This window comes from Neoarius graeffei, chromosome 23, assembly GCF_027579695.1.
Source record: "Neoarius graeffei isolate fNeoGra1 chromosome 23, fNeoGra1.pri, whole genome shotgun sequence".
NCBI lineage: Eukaryota > Metazoa > Chordata > Actinopteri > Siluriformes > Ariidae > Neoarius > Neoarius graeffei.
In genome coordinates this window covers 5,697,914-5,718,377 of record NC_083591.1, presented here as the reverse complement: position 1 = coordinate 5,718,377, position 20,464 = coordinate 5,697,914, and the positions used below count along the sequence as shown (strand labels likewise).

The window sequence follows — 20,464 nt, the reverse complement described above, 5'->3', positions numbered from 1 at the left end:
AAGATAAAAAGATTCGTGGATCAGCTTCCTTTTTAGAAACACTATGATCAACAAACCCTTATAGCTGTCTGTTAACATGGTTATGAAGTAACAGATTTGAAGCGATTATAAGAAATAGATTTTAATGTCCAGACAAAACCTGCTATATTCAATGACAGGAACAGACAACAGACAAGACACAAACCCATAAAGACTTTTCATCTTTAATCATTCTATATATTATATCTGCATAAAATATTTGGCAAGCCCATTCTCCAGACAATCCATAATAAATGTAAATAAAATGAATAAAAAAATGCACTTGGTTCGTATGTGGCAGTCTCTGAGAAAGGAGTTAGAAATTGTACGGCAAGTGCACTTGAAGCCTATTCACAGTTTAGAAAAAAACACTTGTTAAACAGGCTTGTTTGGAGCAGTGACCGTGGTGACGGGAGCTGCTTGGGTTTGGTATGAGAAGCTCGGATTCGGCAAAACGTCGCTGCCTGTTCGTTTAATCGGTTTTGAGTTTGCTCAGCTCAAGTTCTTCGAGGAGAGCCTGTTTTCGCTCGCGCTCCTTCACCAGCTGTATTCCGCAGTAGGTCACTAAGAGCACTGAGAGAGTGGACAGGGGGAAGCCTGGGGGGAGAAACAACAGCCAGCAGAGCAGCTTTTAGAAAATCATTATTTTATTTTTGGCGAAACTATTCCTTTACTAAGCATTGATGCAATTACATATGGACTCGACTGAACTATACAAGAAATAGTTCTGCACTATAATTTTATGTTAAAATATCACTTACCCTTGAACAACAGTCTCTTGGCCACCAACTTGGCAAAATCCAGGCTGTTCAGCGCGAGAACGTTATACAGGACGATTTGCCAGAAGTTAACAGCGTTGAACAGCCCTCTGATACGCCGTGACGTTGCCTCGGACATAAGACCCTTCAAAGAAAAAAAAAATGTTGTTTAACCCAACTGACCTTTATTGCATTAAAACAATTTATACCACAGCACTGTTGAACTGTTTATTCTGATTGGTCAGAAGGTGTTGATTAATTTTCTAACATCAGCTCTGACAGTACTTCTTGTTCGAATACAATATCTTTTCTGTAGTAACAACTTACACAGGGAATTAAATAGCAGATGCTCCATATAAACAAAATTTTATGTCTATATATATTTATTCTATCCACATTCACTGGATATGAGCAATCGCACACTTTGATTGGCTACTCTACTACTAGGCTATCAGCTCATATACCGTGAGTAGAGAAAAACAAAATGGTGGAGCGTGTTGCTGAACCAACCGAGGATGAAATAAAACCTCTACTCAAAAACAACCCCCCCCCCCCAAAAAAAAATAAAAAATTAAAAAGCAACAAAATATGGATTAAAAGTATTTGATGGTAAGATGGTATCTTTTTTATTTTTCAAGAATTGTTATTATAGCATTTTTCACAAATTGCTCCTGTCATTTCGCCGGTGTGTTTACATTCTAAGCGGAAATTATTTTATCAGACGTTTTGTTTAAAGTTTTTATTGATCAAATTTGCTAAAAATAAAAATGCTTTGTTTCTCAAAATCCAGTGAATGTGGATCGAATAAAACAGTTATTCCACTCAATCTCATTGTACATGGCTTATAGCCAACTTGGTGCTACGCGCCTCATCTGCTATCAGCTCATGTACAACCCCGATTCCAAAAAAGTTGGGACAAAGTACAAATTGTAAATAAAAATGGAATGCAATGATGTGGAAGTTTCAAAATTCCATGTTTTATTCAGAATAGAACATAGATGACATATCAAATGTTTAAACTGAGAAAATGTATCATTTAAAGAGAAAAATTAGGTGATTTTAAATTTCATGACAACACATCTCAAAAAAGTTGGGACAAGGCCATGTTTCCCACTGTGAGACATCCCCTTTTCTCTTTACAACAGTCTGTAAATGTCTGGGGACTGAGGAGACAAGTTGCTCAAGTTTAGGGATAGGAATGTTAACCCATTCTTGTCTAATGTAGGATTCTAGTTGCTCAACTGTCTTAGGTCTTTTTTGTCGTATCTTCCGTTTTATGATGCGCCAAATGTTTTCTATGGGTGAAAGATCTGGACTGCAGGCTGGCCAGTTCAGTACCCGGACCCTTCTTCTACACAGCCATGATGCTGTAATTGATGCAGTATGTGGTTTGGGATTGTCATGTTGGAAAATGCAAGGTCTTCCCTGAAAGAGACGTCGTGTGGATGGGAGCATATGTTGCTCTAGAACCTGGATATACCTTTCAGCACTGATGGTGTCTTTCCAGATGTGTAAGCTGCCCATGCCACACGCACTAATGCAACCCCATACCATCAGAGATGCAGGCTTCTGAACTGAGCGCTGATAACAACTTGGGTCGTCCTTCTCCTCTTTAGTCCGAATGTCCCTGATTTCCATAAAGAACTTCAAATTTTGATTCGTCTGACCACAGAACAGTTTTCCACTTTGCCACAGTCCATTTTAAATGAGCCTTGGCCCAGAGAAGACGTCTGCGCTTCTGGATCATGTTTAAATACGGCTTCTTCTTTGAACTATAGAGTTTTAGCTGGGAACGGCGGATGGCACGGTGAATTGTGTTCACAGATAATGTTCTCTGGAAATATTCCTGAGCCCATTTTGAGATTTCCAATAAAGAAGCATGCCTGTATGTGATGCAGTGCCGTCTAAGGGCCCGAAGATCACGGGCACCCAGTATGGTTTTCCGGCCTTGACCCTTACGCACAGAGATTCTTCCAGATTCTCTGAATCTTTTGATGATATTATGCACTGTAGATGGTGATATGTTCAAACTCTTTGCAATTTTACACTGTCGAACTCCTTTCTGATATTGCTCCACTATTTGTCGGCGCAGAATTAGGGGGATTGGTGATCCTCTTCCCATCTTTACTTCTGAGAGCCGCTGCCACTCCAAGATGCTCTTTTTATACCCAGTCATGTTAATGACCTATTGCCAATTGACCTAATGAGTTGCAATTTGGTCCTCCAGCTGTTCCTTTTTTGTACCTTTAACTTTTCCAGCCTCTTATTGCCCCTGTCCCAACTTTTTTGAGATGTGTTGCTGTCATGAAATTTCAAATGAGCCAATATTTGACATGAAATTTCAAAATGTCTCACTTTCGACATTTGATATGTTGTCTATGTTCTATTGTGAATACAATATCAGTTTTTGAGATTTGTAAATTATTGCATTCCGTTTTTATTTACAATTTGTACTTTGTCCCAACTTTTTGGGAATCGGGGTTGTACGATTCGATTTCATGGAATAACTGTGAAATACAGTCCTGTGCAAAAGTCTTAGGCAGATGTAAAGAAATGCTGTAGACCAAAAATGGCTTAAAAAATAATGAAATGAAATGTTTCAGCATTAAAAAATATTATAAACAATAATCAGTAAGCCATAATAAATGAAACCAAGTCAATATTTGGTGTGAGACGATCCTTTGCTTTAAAAAATATATAGTCTCAGGTCCAGTGAGTGCAGTTTGATAAGGAAATGAGCTGTAGGTTTTACTGAGCATCTTAAAGAACCAGCCACAGTTCTTCTGGACACTTTGTCACATTCGTTTCTTCATTTTGCACCAAAACCCAGCAGCCTTCATTATGTTTTCTTTTTTAATCTGAAAAGTGCTCTCTTATGGAATATACTGTTCTGACAGGTTACAAACTTTTTTTTTCTGTAACATTTAATTTTGTACTGGAAAAAAACCCCGAATGTTTGGAACTCTAAAATGTTTTTGTAATATTGTGACTCGATAATGTAGAAGTCATAAAATAGAAATCTATAACAAAGTTTGTATGGGAAAAAAAGCACAGTACTGAATATGCTTAGGTTTTCCATACGAAGTTAAATTAGCATTTTTGAAAGGAGTCTCCAGTATCAGCAAAGGCAAAGCTCGAATTTTAGGTTTTCCAAAATGGGAAAGTCTTCAGGCTTTTGTGGTTTCTTGGTAACAGCAAGTTGCGCTTATTATTATTATTATTATTATTATTATTATTGTTGTTGTTGTTGTTGTTGTTGTTGTTATTTTTGCTTTATTAACCTGGTGAGGAAAAAGACATGCTATTGAGGGAATGAAGGAATGTTTATGCTACTATAACGTAAATGCAAACAGGAACTTGTTTCATGGACCTTCACAAATTTAAGTGTAACTATAAATGAACAGCATATCATCATTTAATTAATAAAAACATATTACATGTATAAGAGGAATAAAACACTTCAGGCCATGTTGAAAAATCTACTTCAGGATGCACTGCACTCCCCGTCATTGATTATGTTCCTATAACAACATGCCCTGATGTGTTTGCATGTCTATTAACGTCTATATAATAAGCGGCAAAGTTTTTTTGTTTGTTTGTTTGTTTGTCTTGAGCTAACGTTGCCAGTCCTTGACGGATTTTCACCAAATTTGGCAAGTAGGTCGGAGCATGACCCGGAATTTTGCAGATATAAACAAAATTAATGTACGGGCCCCAGGGAGGTCCCTGGGGGGCACAACATCCACCCACCCCTCCCTTAATGCCTTTCATGTTACATTTATCAACACAAACTCTGGACAGATGTTCACTAAACCTGGCACGGAGATAGCCACAATTTGGCAGAACTCAGAAATTCCATATTTGGGCCCCAGGAGTCCCTGGTGGGCCCCTGGGTGGGTGTTCGATGGATCTTCACCAAATTTGACATGGAAGTCTGGGGACAACCCAGAATTTTGCAAAACCCGGGCAACACCTGGATAACCTGCTCATTCCTAATAATTCAAACCAACTGCTGTGCCTGTGATTGACAGTATCATACCTCAATGGTAGACAAAGGGGGCAAGGAGAAGAGCTTAGCCACCCACAGCTCAAAGTTCAGGCCGAAGCAGTTGAAGAAGGACCAAATGTACACCAGTTCACAAGGTCCGAGCCACAGAGTAGTGATGCCAAAGGTGCAGATTGTCGCGATCAGCTCCCTGAAGATTCCATCATGATTTCCACCAATGTAATCATAGACATACCTTGATAATAAAGAAAAGGAAGACTTGTTCTCTGCAGTATATCTTATAGTATACTATTATAAGCCTTTTAGATGCATATCTTGCCTTCTGTGCCCCAAAATATATCATTCTGGAAACTCGTTTATATATATTCTGTATTTTGTGTTTGTTAGAGCAGTTTACATGAGACGGTTCATTTTGCTCACTTGCATAGCCAGTCGTTGATTCCTCTGTCAAAGTGCCTAGAAATTTTAAACCAAATGTAATGAGTTAAACAGAATTGCTTTAAAAAAAATCTGTGTGTCAAAGCACATATAATGTGTCTATACTTACGTTTCAGCGAAGACGTACAGCATGGTGATACACTTAGGGGGCTGGGGAGGGTCCAGGTGGTCTAGCCGAGACACTGTATTGATAACGCCAAACATGACGGCTGATTTCACCCAGTCATAAACCAGGTTCGAGTACGCCAAACCAGCTGGAAGGAAGACAAAACCAATCCATGTTGACGTACGAAAATTCTGGAATAGACTCCAAGGAATTTGATTTACAGTGTTTACAGCTCTCATTGTTCACTTTTCATCACTCCTAATCTAGCACCGCCCCAAACCAGACACGCCCACTGAGGTGTTAATACATACGATTTAGCTGTAACATGGACAATTTTGAATTCTTCCTATGGAGATATGGGAGACACCTGAAAACTACATTTTTCTGCCTTTTTTTTTTTTTTGGAAAAGCAGCCATCAGACCAAATGTGAAGAACATTCTTAGTCCAAATTCTGATGGAAAAGCAAATTCACAAAAGCGGAAAAGATGTGCGATGTGAAAGACGCACATTTTCTCCTATTAGTACTTCACACCAACTTTACTCCAGGTGAAACTGTCAATTCTTGTGAGTAGAAAGAAACCAAGTGGGTGGGACTTGGACTAATTGGTCAATCAAAAAATGGAGGAGCTGCTAATTATTAATTAACAGACATTTGCCTCAGTGTTTTCTTACTGAGATTCATGACGAAAGATTTTTATAATGCACAATGATTTTGTAAAGCTATCTTTTTTTTTGTTTCTAACTTTTATATCTTTTTTTTTGGCTTGTTCTAATTTCAAATATGGATTTATGTGAAGTCTGACCTCTGTTGTGGACTATTCATGATAATTAGTGATAATTCATGATAATTAGTCTGGTCACATGCATCTAATTACTTTTGATGACTGTGTTACATTATGATAGGAAGCTGAAACTGACCTAATGACCAATCAGACAAGTCTTTCACCAGCTTCATGTCACTCGGGATAGTCAAAATATACAGGTAATGGAAAAACACGTCCACCACCAAAATGGCTCCAAGGTGCACCAAAGCCCTGATGGTGATATTCCACATCTCTCGATCTTTACGAATCAGGTTTGGGTTGTTGGCCTGAAGATAGAACATCATCGCATTATAGAACTCAACGGTTTAAAGGAATACTCCAGCATTTTCAACTTAATATTGATGCAATTCAAAAACTGCATTATAACTGAGCTTTGAGGAAATAAGTTTTCGCTCTTTTCTCAGCAAAGCGATATGTACTGAAATTCCCGTTTGTGGTAAATGCACATAGACAACACATGCAATGAACAGTGATTAGGTTGGAAACACTGAAGAACTCCTCTAATACACTGACTATGTAAATGTCAATGTAGCAGTTCTAATAAAGTTAATATCAAGGTGTTAGAAATGAAACATAAGAGACTCGCCTGCACGTGGAATCGATCAAACGTCATAATGGGTCCGAAGAAGAAGAAAGGGAGGTAGAAGTTGTACTGGATCAAATCCATGAAGCTGTAGTGGCCGTCCTTCTTCTCGCAGTTCTCCAATGCGAAACTCATGCAGCGCATGATGGAGAACCCACAGCCTCCATAGAACAGAATATCCTGGAACTCGAAGGTTCCCGTGACGAAACCACCCTAAACAAGCCAGAGAGCAATTCCAGAATCAGAAATAAATATGTCAAAGCTTATGGAGATGTTTAAAAGGACTGAACACTGATGTTTTATTCGTGGTACATTTTCTGCGAAATGAACGAGAACAAATCAGTAGCACAGCCGCCCACCTGCCAAGAGCTGAAGGGCTCCATCTTGAAGGTGGCCAAGCTGGTAAGTCCAGCCAGGAAGCAGAGCCACTTCTTCTTAACAAGGGCTACACTGTAGAGGAGGATGCAGTGAGACAGGACGAGAGAGACATACGTCCAGCCCATGATGACCAGCACAGACACGAAGCCATACAGCATGTAGATCAGAGACCTGTGCTGTGGATCAGGATAAAGAACGCATTAGAAAAGCAAAATAATCTATTTATAGCACACTGAGCACGAAGATTATATGGTCACAGAAGGTCTTGTATTAAAGAGACTTCTTGTTTCTACATTATGTTAATGGCATTTAGCAGATGCTCTTATCTAGAGTGACCTACAACATACCCAGAGCAGCCTGGGGAGCAGTTGGGGGTTAGGTGCCTTGCTCAAGGGCACTTCAGCCACTCCTGCTGGTCCAGGGAATCAAACCAGCAACCTTTTGGGCCCAAAGCTGCTTCTCTAACCATTAGGCCCTTTGGTTTGAGCATTAGTAGTAGTAATCTAGTACTATTATAAATAAATATAGTAATGTTGGTGGACAGGGTAATGAACAGTATTGAATTAACATTATTATAATTATTATTATTATTATTATTACAATATATTTACAATATACTTACTGTAGGTACTGATATTGTGATGAATAAAACAAAGACGACAGCATGCCCTGAAATGTTTTATTCTTCCTACTCCACAGCAAATTGACAATGCTAGCAAATTTTATTTATTAAAGTACGATACATCATACTTTTTATCCATTTACAGTTACATTTAATATTACGGAATGTCCACAAAACAAGTTCGTTCCTGTTATCATTTAGAAGCTACGTCTGTACACTTGTCCCCTCACCAGCCTCTCTGGTTTCTCATCTCATCTCATTATCTCTAGCCGCTTTATCCTTCTACAGGGTCGCAGGCAAGCTGGAGCCTATCCCAGCTGACTACGGGCGAAAGGCGGGGTACACCCTGGACAAGTCGCCAGGTCATCACAGGGCTGACACATAGACACAGACAACCATTCACACCTACGGTCAATTTAGAGTCACCAGTTAACCTAACCTGCATGTCTTTGGACTGTGGGGGAAACCGGAGCACCCAGAGGAAACCCATGCGGACACGGGGAGAACATGCAAACTCCGCACAGAAAGGCCCTCGCCGGCCACGGGGCTCGAACCCGGACCTTCTTGCTGTGAGGCGACAGCACTAACCACTACACCACCATGCCGCCCCGCTCTGGTTTCTCTCTCTCAAAATTAGTAAAACAAAAATACATCTTGTCATGGTTGCAAGAAATTTAAAATTACTGTCTTGAAGAATTTCCAGGGTCGGAAAACGTACAGCTTTACCACCGACTGTTACTGGAGACTCCTTCCATAACGGCTAAATACATAAATGTCTCCATATCAACAATTATGCATTTTCTTAATCCAAGTGTAAGATCAAGTGCTTTGATTTCCATTTTAACTCCTCCTGACCAATCAGAATCGAGAACTCAACCATGCTGTGGTGTAAAATGTCATAAGCAAGCAGTTATTAAGAAAACCGAATATAAAGCAGTATGACGTAAGCACTTAAGATGAGTTAATGGAAATGAAATAGAAACATGCAAATGTTAAAGCATTTAAAAATAACTGTTACCTTACATCTGTCTATACCAATCTTCCAGGAAGCAAAAGAAAAAAAACCCAATGCATTTGCTACTTAGGACAATACACAGGCAGTATGGTACAGCTTTACAGTGCTTTATTCAAAATCAATTACTTTTATAGTAAACGACTTCACACTTAGAAGAGATATATACACACTGACGTGCCAGTTTATTAAGTACAATTTAATAATGAAATAAGCTTTCGACTAAGCGTATGTCAATCCATGCAGTCTGTAAATGCACATGCATAAATACAGGTAGTTATAGTTGTTATGGTAAAAAATATGCTACTCTGAAACAATCTGACCCACCTTGGGAGAAATCATGGAGCATATTTTGGCGAAGATCACATGCCCAGAGAAGGCGAACAGGATGTGGTTACGGAAGGTGGTGAACCACATCGCCCACTCAAAGTCAGCCACATCCTGAGGAGAGGAAATCAATTACTACACCAGGTCCAGACATCTAAGTGAACAACCAAGAGCTGATCTTATTTCATCAGCTACTCAAAAAAATGGCTTAAAAATTAATGAAATTAAATGTTTCAGCATTAAAAGTAGACTGCCTTTCAGATTTTTCAAGTGCAAGTCATAAAAAGGATTTTCCCCGACACCTAATTATTTTTGTTTAGTGGACCGAAAGCTACTAAATTTGAATCAGAGACTTCCAATTTTATTCGTTTTTTTTAAACAGAACAATTCATGTATTTAGGGCCACATGGCCCTAAATCCTCCACTATTTTTTCCTGCTTCACCATGACCTATTTCAAGATACTACATCATGCATCACGTGGTGGGCTTTCCCCGTTCACGCAAGGCATTGTGGGATACAAATCTGAAACAGGAAAGAAAAATGGAGGATGTGAGTGTGCGAATGAAACGTGAAAGACCGACTATAGTAATGGAAAGCGAGAAGAAAAGACGTTATGTCATATATGAAGGAAAGGAAACGCAGGACCAAACTAATAAATATCGGCACTCAGCGAGCACCTCGGTGTGATCAGCTGTTCGTTTAGTGACAGAATGATGGAACTGTCAGTGCACGCTCAAAGGTAAACCTGTAGATGGCAGTAATGCAGCACTGTGGATGCCAGCTGCTGTAAAACCCAAAAGAAGAAGAAGAAGGTAAACCTGCGCATGCGCACATGGACTTCCTCTGTCTGCTTGACTGCGCGAAGCGAGCGAGTTCATGCACATTATTTGCTTTAATCCCTTCAAATTAAATAACTTCCCAGCCACAGAATGCCCTGGTATTTTGTGAGATATTACAGAAATAAACATATATCACAATGACCACATTTCAGACGGAACTAAATTTCACCGATTTTATGAAATCGAAAGGCCGTCTAGCTTTAAAAAAAAAATACTATAAACAGCAGTAAGCCATAATAAATGAAACAAAGTCAATATTTGGTGTGAGATGACCCTTTGCTCTAAAAAAAACAGTTGTCTCAGGTCCAATGAGTGCAGTTTTATAAGGAAATGAGCTGTAGGTTTTACTGAGTATCTTATAGGGTAGTCACACTAGAGGCGGAATGAGCCGGAATGCTGTCGGAATGAAAATTCTTCGTATATTCTGGGATATGGGTGGCACGGTGGTGTAGTGGTTAGCGCTGTCGCCTCACAGCAAGAAGGTCCGGGTTCAAGTCCCGTGGCCGGCGAGGGCCTTTCTGTGTGGAGTTTGCATGTTCTCCCCTTGTCCACGTGGGTTTCCTCCGGGTGCTCCGGTTTCCCCCACAGTCCAAAGACATGCAGGTTAGGTTAACTGGTGACTCTAAATTGACCGTAGGTGTGAATGTGAGTGTGAATGGTTGTCTGTGTCTATGTGTCAGCCCTGTGATGACCTGGCGACTTGTCCAGGGTGTACCCCGCCTTTCTCCCGTAGTCAGCTGGGATAGGCTCCAGCTTGCCTGCGACCCTGTAGAACAGGATAAAGCGGCTACAGATAATGAGATGAGATGAGATTCCGGGATATTCGAAGTGCATTCTAAAAATTCTGACTGCATTCTGAGTGCATTCCAAACATTCAGGCCCATTCTTGTGGCCGGCCCGAATGTTTTCCTCATGCTCAAAACATTCGAGGTGCATTCGAAGAGGAGAAATATCGAACAGCATTCAAAGTGTATTCTAACTGCATTCTAAATATTCTTACGGCATTCCAATAGCATTCGAAACATTCTGATCATGTTTGAGGGAAAAATCAAAATGGCAAGCCACTTCAAATCCTGCCAGAATGTCCCGAATGTGCCTCGATTGAGCCAGAATGCCGTCGGAATGAAAATTCTTCATATATTCCGGGATATTCGAAGTACATTCTAAGTATTCGAGCTGCATTCTCTTTGAATTCTTAGACATTCGAAACATATTCGGCGGCTATTCCGGGAGCGTTCTGACTGCATTTGAGGTGAATTCGTACAGCATTCGAGGCACCTTCTGACCAGACTTTGGGTGGTATTCGGGCAGCAATCGAACCGCACTCGTACGGCATTCGAAGTGCATTCTTAATATTCTTACAGCATTCTAACAGCATTCTAGGTATTCCTACTGTGTTCCAACTACATTTGAACTGCATTTGAAAGCTAATACACCCGGAATATGCAAGAATCATTCGAGCTGGGTTCAAAGTGCATTCTAAGTATTTGAATGGCATTCTTACAAAGCTGTAAGAATGTTGGTCAGTTTGAAATTCCCACCCGAATGTGGCACGAATTTTGAAAAATTTTTCATTCCGGCTGGTTCTGCTTGTTTCCTGCTAATTCCGAATAAGTGTGACGGGGCCTTACAGAACCAGCCACAGTTCTTCTGCACACTTTGACTGTCACACTCGCGTCTTCATTTTGCACCAAAACCCAGTAGCCTTCATTATGTTTTCTTTTTTAATCTTAAAAGTGCGCTCTTATGTAATATGCTGCTCAGATACAAACATTTTTTTCTGTAATATTTAATTTTGTGCTGGAAAACGAACATTTGGAACTCTAAAATGTTTTTGTACTGATTCTATAATGTAGAAGTCATAAAATAGAAATCTATAACAAAGTTTGTATATATATATATATATATATATATATATATATATATATATATATATATATGCAAATGTCTTGTATCTAAAATTGTAACAATTCTAAGAAATAAAGCATATTTATTTTTTTCGCGGTCCAGTTTCCATCAAATCCCGTGCTCTGATTGGCTAGCGAGCAGGTCTATATCCTACAATACGGACCCCAGTTACAGACCCCAGTTGCGGACCTCTGGCGACTCGCTCGTTCACAACAACAGCAAACATAGTAGCAATTTTTGTCAACATTTATTTTCGCATTTCTGAGGAGAATAGCATTAATTTTACAGCATGGATAGCAATAACGACAGTCTTCACAGCGAAAGCAAGTTTTACTACCCTGAGGAGGAAGATATAAAAGAAAACATTTCAGGAGAAAGCTAAAAACCTGTAACTTGCTAACGCCGAGCAAAAACATGGCTGAATCCTGAATGACTCAATTTTGTATAAATAGGGGACTACATAGGTGGCAAAATGTAGTTTTTTTCCTGCCATGGAAGTGCACTTGTATACCGAGGAGGAAACAATTTGCATTACAGCCGTGAATGAGGATTCAAAATGGCAGCTCGGCTCGGTTTTCCCTTTCGGGCCCTCTTGTTTTGTTAGAATTTGGTAAAGAAAAAAAATATATATTATTTACCAGCTTAAGGTCGGTCCATATGGTGAAATACCGTGACCTCGGCCTTGAATACTGACCTCAGCCCAGAGGGCCTCGCTCAGTACTTTCAAGACCTTGGTCACGATATTTCAAGATACGGACCTCCCAGCTGGTAAATAACATATATATATATATATATATATATATATATATATATATATATATATATATATATATATATATATATTCAATAAATATCCAGGCAAATTTCACATATCTTCAAAAAGGATTTCTCTTTCAGCTAAAAAAAGAAAAAAACAAAACACCCCACACCCTTTATGAATAGTACTGTATAATGATTGTATATTATAATAATGTAACCACTTTATCATGCATCTGTTTGGTTAGAATATGTTGATTAATTGTCTGTAACAGCAGCTCTGACATTGTTCCAGTAGTTTATCTCAATGCGTTCGTTCAAATACTTCTGCATTTCATGAGTAACATCTTATACATTACATGGAATTGTGTAGACATTCTACATAAACAGATTTTTTTTTAAAAGGTGCAATTGTTGAAACTAAGTTTTCTGTAAAAAGATTACAGGAACTACTTGTTTCACAGATATTTCACAACATTAAATGGAACTATAACCTGATAAAAAAAATCACCACTGACAAATTGCTGTGGTTTAAGAGAAATAAAACACTTGAGAATGTGCTGTTATTGGAAAATAATCAACGTTGGGACTTTTGCATCAGGCCGCATCACACCACCCTTTTGTATCGAGTGTCATGAATAAAATGGAATAAAGTTTTCATGAATACTGAAATGTGCATCTCTTCTGTGCACTGTAGTACTGAATAATTGATGTAAGCAATCCCAGCGAGCTTTATTATGGCTTTTCGTGCCGCTAATAAGCTCTACCTCTTTCAGTGAACCTGTTTGAGAATACAATCGCTCATATTCACCATTTTTCTGCCAAAGTAGTGCCATCCTGGTTTCACAGTCCCCTTAAAGGCCTTCCTGTTAACATTCTCTGGAAATACAAATAAAAAGCATGCACTTAGTGAAGGAAATACTGTAGATTTGATTTCCGTGCTTAATTACATTTTTTAAATGTGGAAATAGTGCATCTTAGAGCTCTACAGAGTCTGTGGGTCGATCCTGATCTCAGGTTACTGCCTGTGTGGAATTTCGCATGTTCTCACTGTGTCTGTGTACGTTTCCTTTTTCCTCCGGTTTCCTTTTCTCCCATTTCCCAAAAACGCACCAGTATGTGCATTGGCAATATTAAAAGGTGTAAATGAGTGTCAAGCTGTATGGTGCCCTGTATGAATTGCTGTTCCATCCAGGAAATGTTCCCGAGATAAGCATGTACCCCTTGCTGCAGAAGCAATAATCTAGGCGGTGGAGTCAGATCTGATCCAGCTCCTCCTCCCTGGATGGAGTCGAGCCAAAAGTTGAGACAATTCAATATGTTTCCTGTTGGAAATACTGTATGTGTTCTGACATGTTCTGTTCCATGTTGTTGGGTTAAGGGTTGGGGTAGGCTTATAGGAGGAGTTGGATCAGGTCCAGCTCCACCTCCTGGACTTTTGGTTCTGTAGCGAGCACTTTCTCAGGATCCACCATGACCCTCACCAGGATAAAGCAGTTACTGAACATGAATGAATGAATGAATGAATGACCATGATCACATGACGTAAGACTTGCTCCAATTTGTGAAACTGTGACTATATATATATATATATATATATATATATATATATATATATATATATATATATATATATATATATATATATATATATTTTTTTTTTAAACCAAAATAATTCTCAGTGTATATCTTTTCAGCATTATATATATAATGTGCAGTATATATTGATGAAAGATTGGTTGGAAGACTGCTGAGATAAACCTGACACAGAGATCTTAACAATATTTATTCAACTGTAATAATTCAGATCTCCATCTCTATTTGAACAGAAACCTGTCTGTGTTCTTGGAAAATGAATAATAAACAGTTATGTAACACCTATTGCATATATGTGGGAGGATGGTTGGCATTAAAAGCTCCTTGTGATAGTTATGTCATTCAAATGCGACACTGACTCATGATTCACTCTGAATAACTTCTCCAAGCGGTAGATCTGATGCTTGGCATCTTTTGGTGGAGGTCACAAAAAATTTTTTAAATGGTTGAAGATCAATTCCAGATTCATGACCGCTGTGTACAAGTTCTCGTCTATCCATTCGGCAAGTGACTTAACAATGAGACAGAATCCAATCCTGACCTGAGCTCTTCATTTCAACTTTCAATAACTGGGCTAAAATTATACTGAACTTCATTCCTTTTAATATTCCATAATGTTTAAAATAGCACCAAATCCCTTGTGGGATGAAGTTAATTAGACCTCCTTCTGCGTGTGATATAATGTGAGTCACTCTGATCCTCTCATCACTGTCCAGTACGTCAGTGTCCTTCATAAAACAGGCTATATTAACCACATTCGTATCACTTTATCCAGAAATGTGGTATAACTCACCGTTGGATGCCTCGATGATCCAGCTTCCTGCCCACAGCAGAGCCAGAGAGAGGACAGCTGTGTAGAGGTAGAGCTCAGCCTTCGGCAGAGCCGCCTTGATCCCCATGATTCAAATCTAGCACCGAAATACAAAGTGGAAACTGCAATCCAAGAGAGGAATGAAGCCAACAGATAGGCAAACAAATGTTACATTACATTACAGGCATTTAGCAGACGCGTTTATCCAGAGCAACATACAATGTACCCAGAGCAGCTTGGAGTTAGGTGCCTTGCTCAAGAGCACTTCAGCCATTCCTGCTGGTCCAGGGAATCAAACCGGCAACCTATAGGTCCCAAAGCATGCTTCTCTAACCATTAGGCCATGACTTCCCAAATATTACTCAAACAAGCATGGCTACTGTGTCTGAACATATAACTCATTTGTAATACACAGTCGATAAGACAATGTTGTCATTTCCAGCATTCTATTTGTATTGTGTGAACAGAAAATATATTATTATAGAAATTATGGTGCTATATTCAGAACATGGTGACTAAATACATTATAATTTACTCTGTAATCTATATTGTGCTTTTATACTGTCGAGCTCAGCACTCAGGACTTTATACATTACAAAGTATATAAAACAGTTCAATTCTGCTCAATTCGATTCAATTTCTCTTCAATTAAACACAAGTTCTTTCTCATTAATGAACTTCAGTTTGTATTCTGTAGTTATACCCTTTATTTCTTTTACTGAAACAATTTTTTACTGAGAGAGAGAGAGAGAGAGAGAGTCTGGCTTTTCCTTTCCCACGCACTACAAGCCATCTGAACGCTGATTGGTTGAAAGTTTTTGCCACCCTACATCCGCCCCCCCCATTCGTTTCCATGGTTACCACAAGTGCCCTACTACGACAGTATTTTCACATTTTGAGCTCATGCGCGCTCCTGTGAGTCAGCTAGCTTGTATCGTGTATTATAAACTTTTCAGTCTTTTTAAAAAACGTACATTTTTGAAGACATTCTGTTAACGTTCTGTTGATCATAATATTTTTTGTATCGCAGTGTCAGTTTAAACGGCTTTTAACGAATTAATCTGTCGGAAAAGGTCGACAGAAAAGGCGTCTCAGGAGTAGCATAGCACAAATAGCTTTGTTTTTTTTAGGATTTTTGTCTGATATTATAGCCTATGATGATTGTCAACATAAATTTATACTGTTATAATAATCTATATTAATACATTTAATTGGTTAATTAATGTGACCATGGATGTCGTAGGTACTATGTTCAGCGATTCTTTTATGTGAATTATTCTTTTATGTTAATTGTTCTAATTAACTCCAATTCTAAGGTCCCTTCACTGGCTTCCAGTAAGCTACAGAATTGACTTTAAAGCATTGCTGCTGGTGTACAAATCTCTAAATGGTACAGGGCCCAATTACTAGGGCTGTAACGATACACCCAACTCACGATTCGATTCGTATCGCTATTTTTGACCCACGATTCGATACGCCCACGATTTTTTTAAATGCTTTTTTAAAGTAGTAAATTTGACTTATTAACATTTACTTACTTACATTAACTATTTAATAACAAATAATTCAGACCACTGCAGAGAATGAGTAATATGTATGCAAAAATGAACAAATGTATATCCAAAGATTGCTTTATTTCTCAAAATAATACTGTTGAGCCGGAAGCTCTGTTTTATTCGGTTCTGAAAAAGTAATTTTTCCAAATCGTGTAAATCCGTTAAGATTTTTTTTGGGGGGTGGCTCTCTCACTGTCTCACTCTCATAGGGCCAATGATTTTCTGTGATCGCGGAAAACAGATGGAAATTACGGAATTTTTATGGTGAAACATTGCTCGCGTGTCAAAATGTAACTGCCGCAGAAGGCTTCCGCCCAAGCAGACATGCCTTTCCGGTCAAGTGATTGTGATTGGCTTGTGGCACACCTAGCCAGCCAATGAGCTGCTTGTTTACAGATTCGCTCCCCGCGTCGCAACCAGAATGGCGACCGCTTAAAAGAAATGAATGCTCTGCCAGTGGCGAGTGTGGATGTTGCGTGACTCGCAGAAGATTGTCGCAGGTCGGCGAAAAAACGACTTACTAATAGATATAAAAAAAAAGTAATTTAAGTAAGTTTAAAATGTAATTTAAATAAAAAGTATTCATAAATTGAAGTTTGGAAGCGCCTCTGTTTTTGGGCTGAGGAGAAGTTTGAAAGGGTGTACCGCGATTCTGCCTTCTTGTATCGCGATACGGATCGTGGCTCTGCGTATCGCGATTTCGATTTCGATACGCATATCGTTACAGCCCTACCAATGACCTCTCTGATATGTTGCAGCGGCCTAACCCAATCAGATCTACCAGATCGCAACAGAAAAATTTACTATTAAAACCTGTTGTTAAAACAAAGTGTGGTGAAGCAGCTTTTAGCTACTATGCAATACAGCTATGGAACCAACTCCCAGAGGACATCAAAAATGCTCCTGCTGTTGGCAGCTTCAAATCTAGGTTAAAGACCAAGCTGTTTTCAGATGCTTTTTGTTAAATAATTAATATTGTCTTCTATACATGTTTTTATAATCTGTACTTTTACAGTTTCTGCATGTTTCAAATTTTACTTAACTTTTATTCTATTTTATTCTGCTGTTTTTTTTCTTCTCCCCCTATTTGAACTTCTACTTCATTTTATTATTTTATTTCTACTATTGTTTAATTCTTATTATATTTTTCCCATTTATTTTATGTAATTTTATTCTCTATTGTTTACTGTTTTGCTTTTACTTCTGTAAAGCACATTGAACTGCCACTGTGTATGAAATGTGCTATATAAATAAACTTGCCTTGCCTTGCCTAATGAATCGACTCTTTTTAAAGGACTCAGATCTAATTCATCAAGTGAATAATTTCAAGTAATTTCTCTCTTTTTAAAAAAATATATTTCAGGGTTTTTTTTTTATTTGATATTAATGATGCCACCAAGTTGCTATGTTTTAGACTAAACTCACAGAAACAGTGTGGTTAGACTATATCACTCATAAGTGAACTGGATTGTGGAATAAAAATTTAACCATTGGTAGGAACAACTTTGCAAGCCATAGAAAGGGTTGTTTTGCTATTTTTCTTTTAAATTTACTAAAGTAAATGTGATGATGAAGATGATGATGATATTTCCACTCTGAGTGGTGAGCTAAATGAATAAAATCTTGCAGAGTTGACCGAAAGAGTCGAATCAGTAAATTGATTCATAATAAGCAACTGATTCTGGATAATATTAAGTAGGTCTAACTACGGATGTATAGTATTTACAGGACACGCCTACTACATGACACGCCCACTTCGCAGAGCCGCCATCTTGCACACTAGGACAGACCTCAAGTTAGGGGCTGTTAACATGCCTTATCTCAGGGGGTGTGTCGTGTACTGAAGTGGGTGTGTCAGTAAGAAAGTGGGTGTGTCTTGTGGTCTGTGAGACTGCAGCTAGACCCTTCTGCTGTGGACTTACTGGGAATGGGTCGGAGTAACGATCTGATGTACTATTCCATTTCCAATCAAAATACAGCACGTCACCAACCCTAAGGAAATCCAATTCCTCACAAAAATCAGTAGAAATATTTATGTTTCTTTTAGCATGGTTAGAAATCATACATTAATAAACACCATCTAAAACTTACAGAATAAACGAGTTTCTTAATGTGTCATGTACTACCAAAGACCTGAGCAGATACAAAATAATTCAATAAAAGTAGTGCAACCATTTGCTTGTCAAATTCGGAGAAGAACTTGAAGACTGTCTGAGCGACTTAAGTGTTGGTGTCCGTTTCACAGCTCCTCAGAAACAGCACCGTCAGCTACTCAGAGCAGCCTCTTCCTATTATAGCCCGAGCAGTTGCTCATTGCTGCAGGGCTTTCACGCCACTACGGGGATCTTTATAATAGTGTCCAATAAATAACACACAATGAACTTTTATGGAGCTCAGTTGATCCTGAGTTCATCATGTAAAGTGGCTGAACTAGCTAAATAAACTATTACTTTTGTTTTAAAGTAAACATGAAGAGCATGCACACTGAAATGTTTATTTTGAAGGATGGACTGCATGAGAAATTTCTTAGTAATTCAGTAAGTCTGCAGTAAAAGTGTGTGGAGATGAAGGAAAGATGATCAGTAAGTACTAACCTCAGGTCCACTCTTGAGGGAAGCCCAGATATCAACCTCCAACCAAAAGAATAAAAAATGAAAAGAAAAGAGTTAAGGGTTGAAGGTGCGGTTTGTCTTAATGCATCTGTACTGATTTGAGAGTGCCGATGTTCCGGCAGTGCGGCTGGTGGTGGATGTTGAGGCAGGAGGGAGGGTTGTGGGGTATATTTAGCTCTCACTCACTCCAGTACTGCAGTGGATAGTTGTGCTGCGCTGTGCTGTGTAAGATAAACCTGCTGTTGGCTACAAGATAAGCTCAGCATGGCATGTTACACACTGAAGTTGCTTTCGTCCTGGGTGCATGATGTTTGTGTGTGTGTGTGTGTGTGTGTGTGTGTGTGTGTGTGTGTGTAGGTGGGGAGTGTCTCAGAGAACTCAACTGTCCATCTGAAAAAACAACAACAACCCCATCAATATACAATATATCTGGAATTTTTTTGATGGGGATGATGGGTGGTAATGCAGCCTGAATTACTGACACTATGAACTTCATTAGTTTCTGACAGGGTACATCTCAAACTGTTGCCTCTTGTACCTGAGAAATTTGCAGATGACTGCAATTTTTAAATGTAAACTAGCCATTTATCAACAAAGTTGATGTTGTAGAACATATACAAGTTATAAAGTCCTTCCCTTACCAGCCTCTCTCTTTTTTTCTCCTCCTCTCTTTTGAAGTTAAGAAGAAAATGGAAAGCTGACACTGGAGACTCCTTCCAAAATTGTTTAATAAAATCAGAATAAGCAAAGCTGAAATAATGAGTTGCGTAAAAGCAGAGGTATGGATGTATACAGGACTAAAAAGTGAATATTTAAGCCACTGTGATCTTCCACAGTAACGTGTAAAAAGTAAAAGGCGATTGGACGTCATTGTGTCATTGAAGGAACCAACTACATGGACTAGTGATGACCATAAGATTGTGACATACTGTACTCTTAATATGACATATGGTTTCAGTTTCTACTGTCCTTAATATCCATAGTTTCTGTGCATGTTCTCCCCGTGTCCTCGGGTTTCTCAGGTTGTCCAGCTTCCGCCTACGTCTTAGGCCCAGCGTTCCCGGGATAGGCTCCAGATCCACTGAAATGCTATCCAGTTACTGAAGATGAATGAATGAATTAAAGAATGAATGAACCTTTTTATAACAAGGTATAATGCACCTGTCTGAACAAAACAAACAGCTATTATTCAAGCAGGTACACAATAAGGCCAAAAGTATGTGGACACCCACCCATAATGCTCATATGTGCTTGTTGAACATCCCATTTCAGATTTAGTTCCCCTTCGCTGTTATAATACGTTCCACTCTTT

General features: G+C 38.9%; 1 protein-coding gene across 1 annotated transcript; it reads right to left on the bottom strand.

The window, feature by feature from the left end:
* Positions 1–65: 65 nt before the first annotated feature.
* hhatla (hedgehog acyltransferase like, a) lies at positions 66–19,459 on the bottom strand. The gene is made up of 12 exons (XM_060905232.1): positions 19,135–19,459; positions 14,967–15,106; positions 13,389–13,456; positions 9,074–9,187; positions 7,094–7,288; positions 6,738–6,947; positions 6,246–6,417; positions 5,330–5,474; positions 5,203–5,238; positions 4,816–5,017; positions 780–921; positions 66–615 (listed from the first exon to the last, which is right to left on the bottom strand). Exons 2-12 carry the CDS (start codon positions 15,070–15,072, stop codon positions 491–493), a joined length of 1,515 nt encoding a protein of 504 aa, XP_060761215.1. The 5' UTR covers positions 15,073–15,106; positions 19,135–19,459; the 3' UTR covers positions 66–490.
* Positions 19,460–20,464: the final 1,005 nt, after the last annotated feature.

Excerpts from the sequence above, each read along its gene's own strand:
- hhatla (XM_060905232.1), bottom strand. The coding sequence starts at position 15,072 with ATGGGGATCAAGGCGGCTCTGCCGAAGGCTGAGCTCTACCTCTACACA. Across the intron at positions 13,457-14,966 it reads GATCATCGAGGCATCCAACG|AGAATGTTAACAGGAAGGCC; the intron begins GTGAGTTATACC and ends TTGTATTTCCAG. Across the intron at positions 5,475-6,245 it reads CTTGTCTGATTGGTCATTAG|CTGGTTTGGCGTACTCGAAC; the intron begins GTCAGTTTCAGC and ends TCTTCCTTCCAG.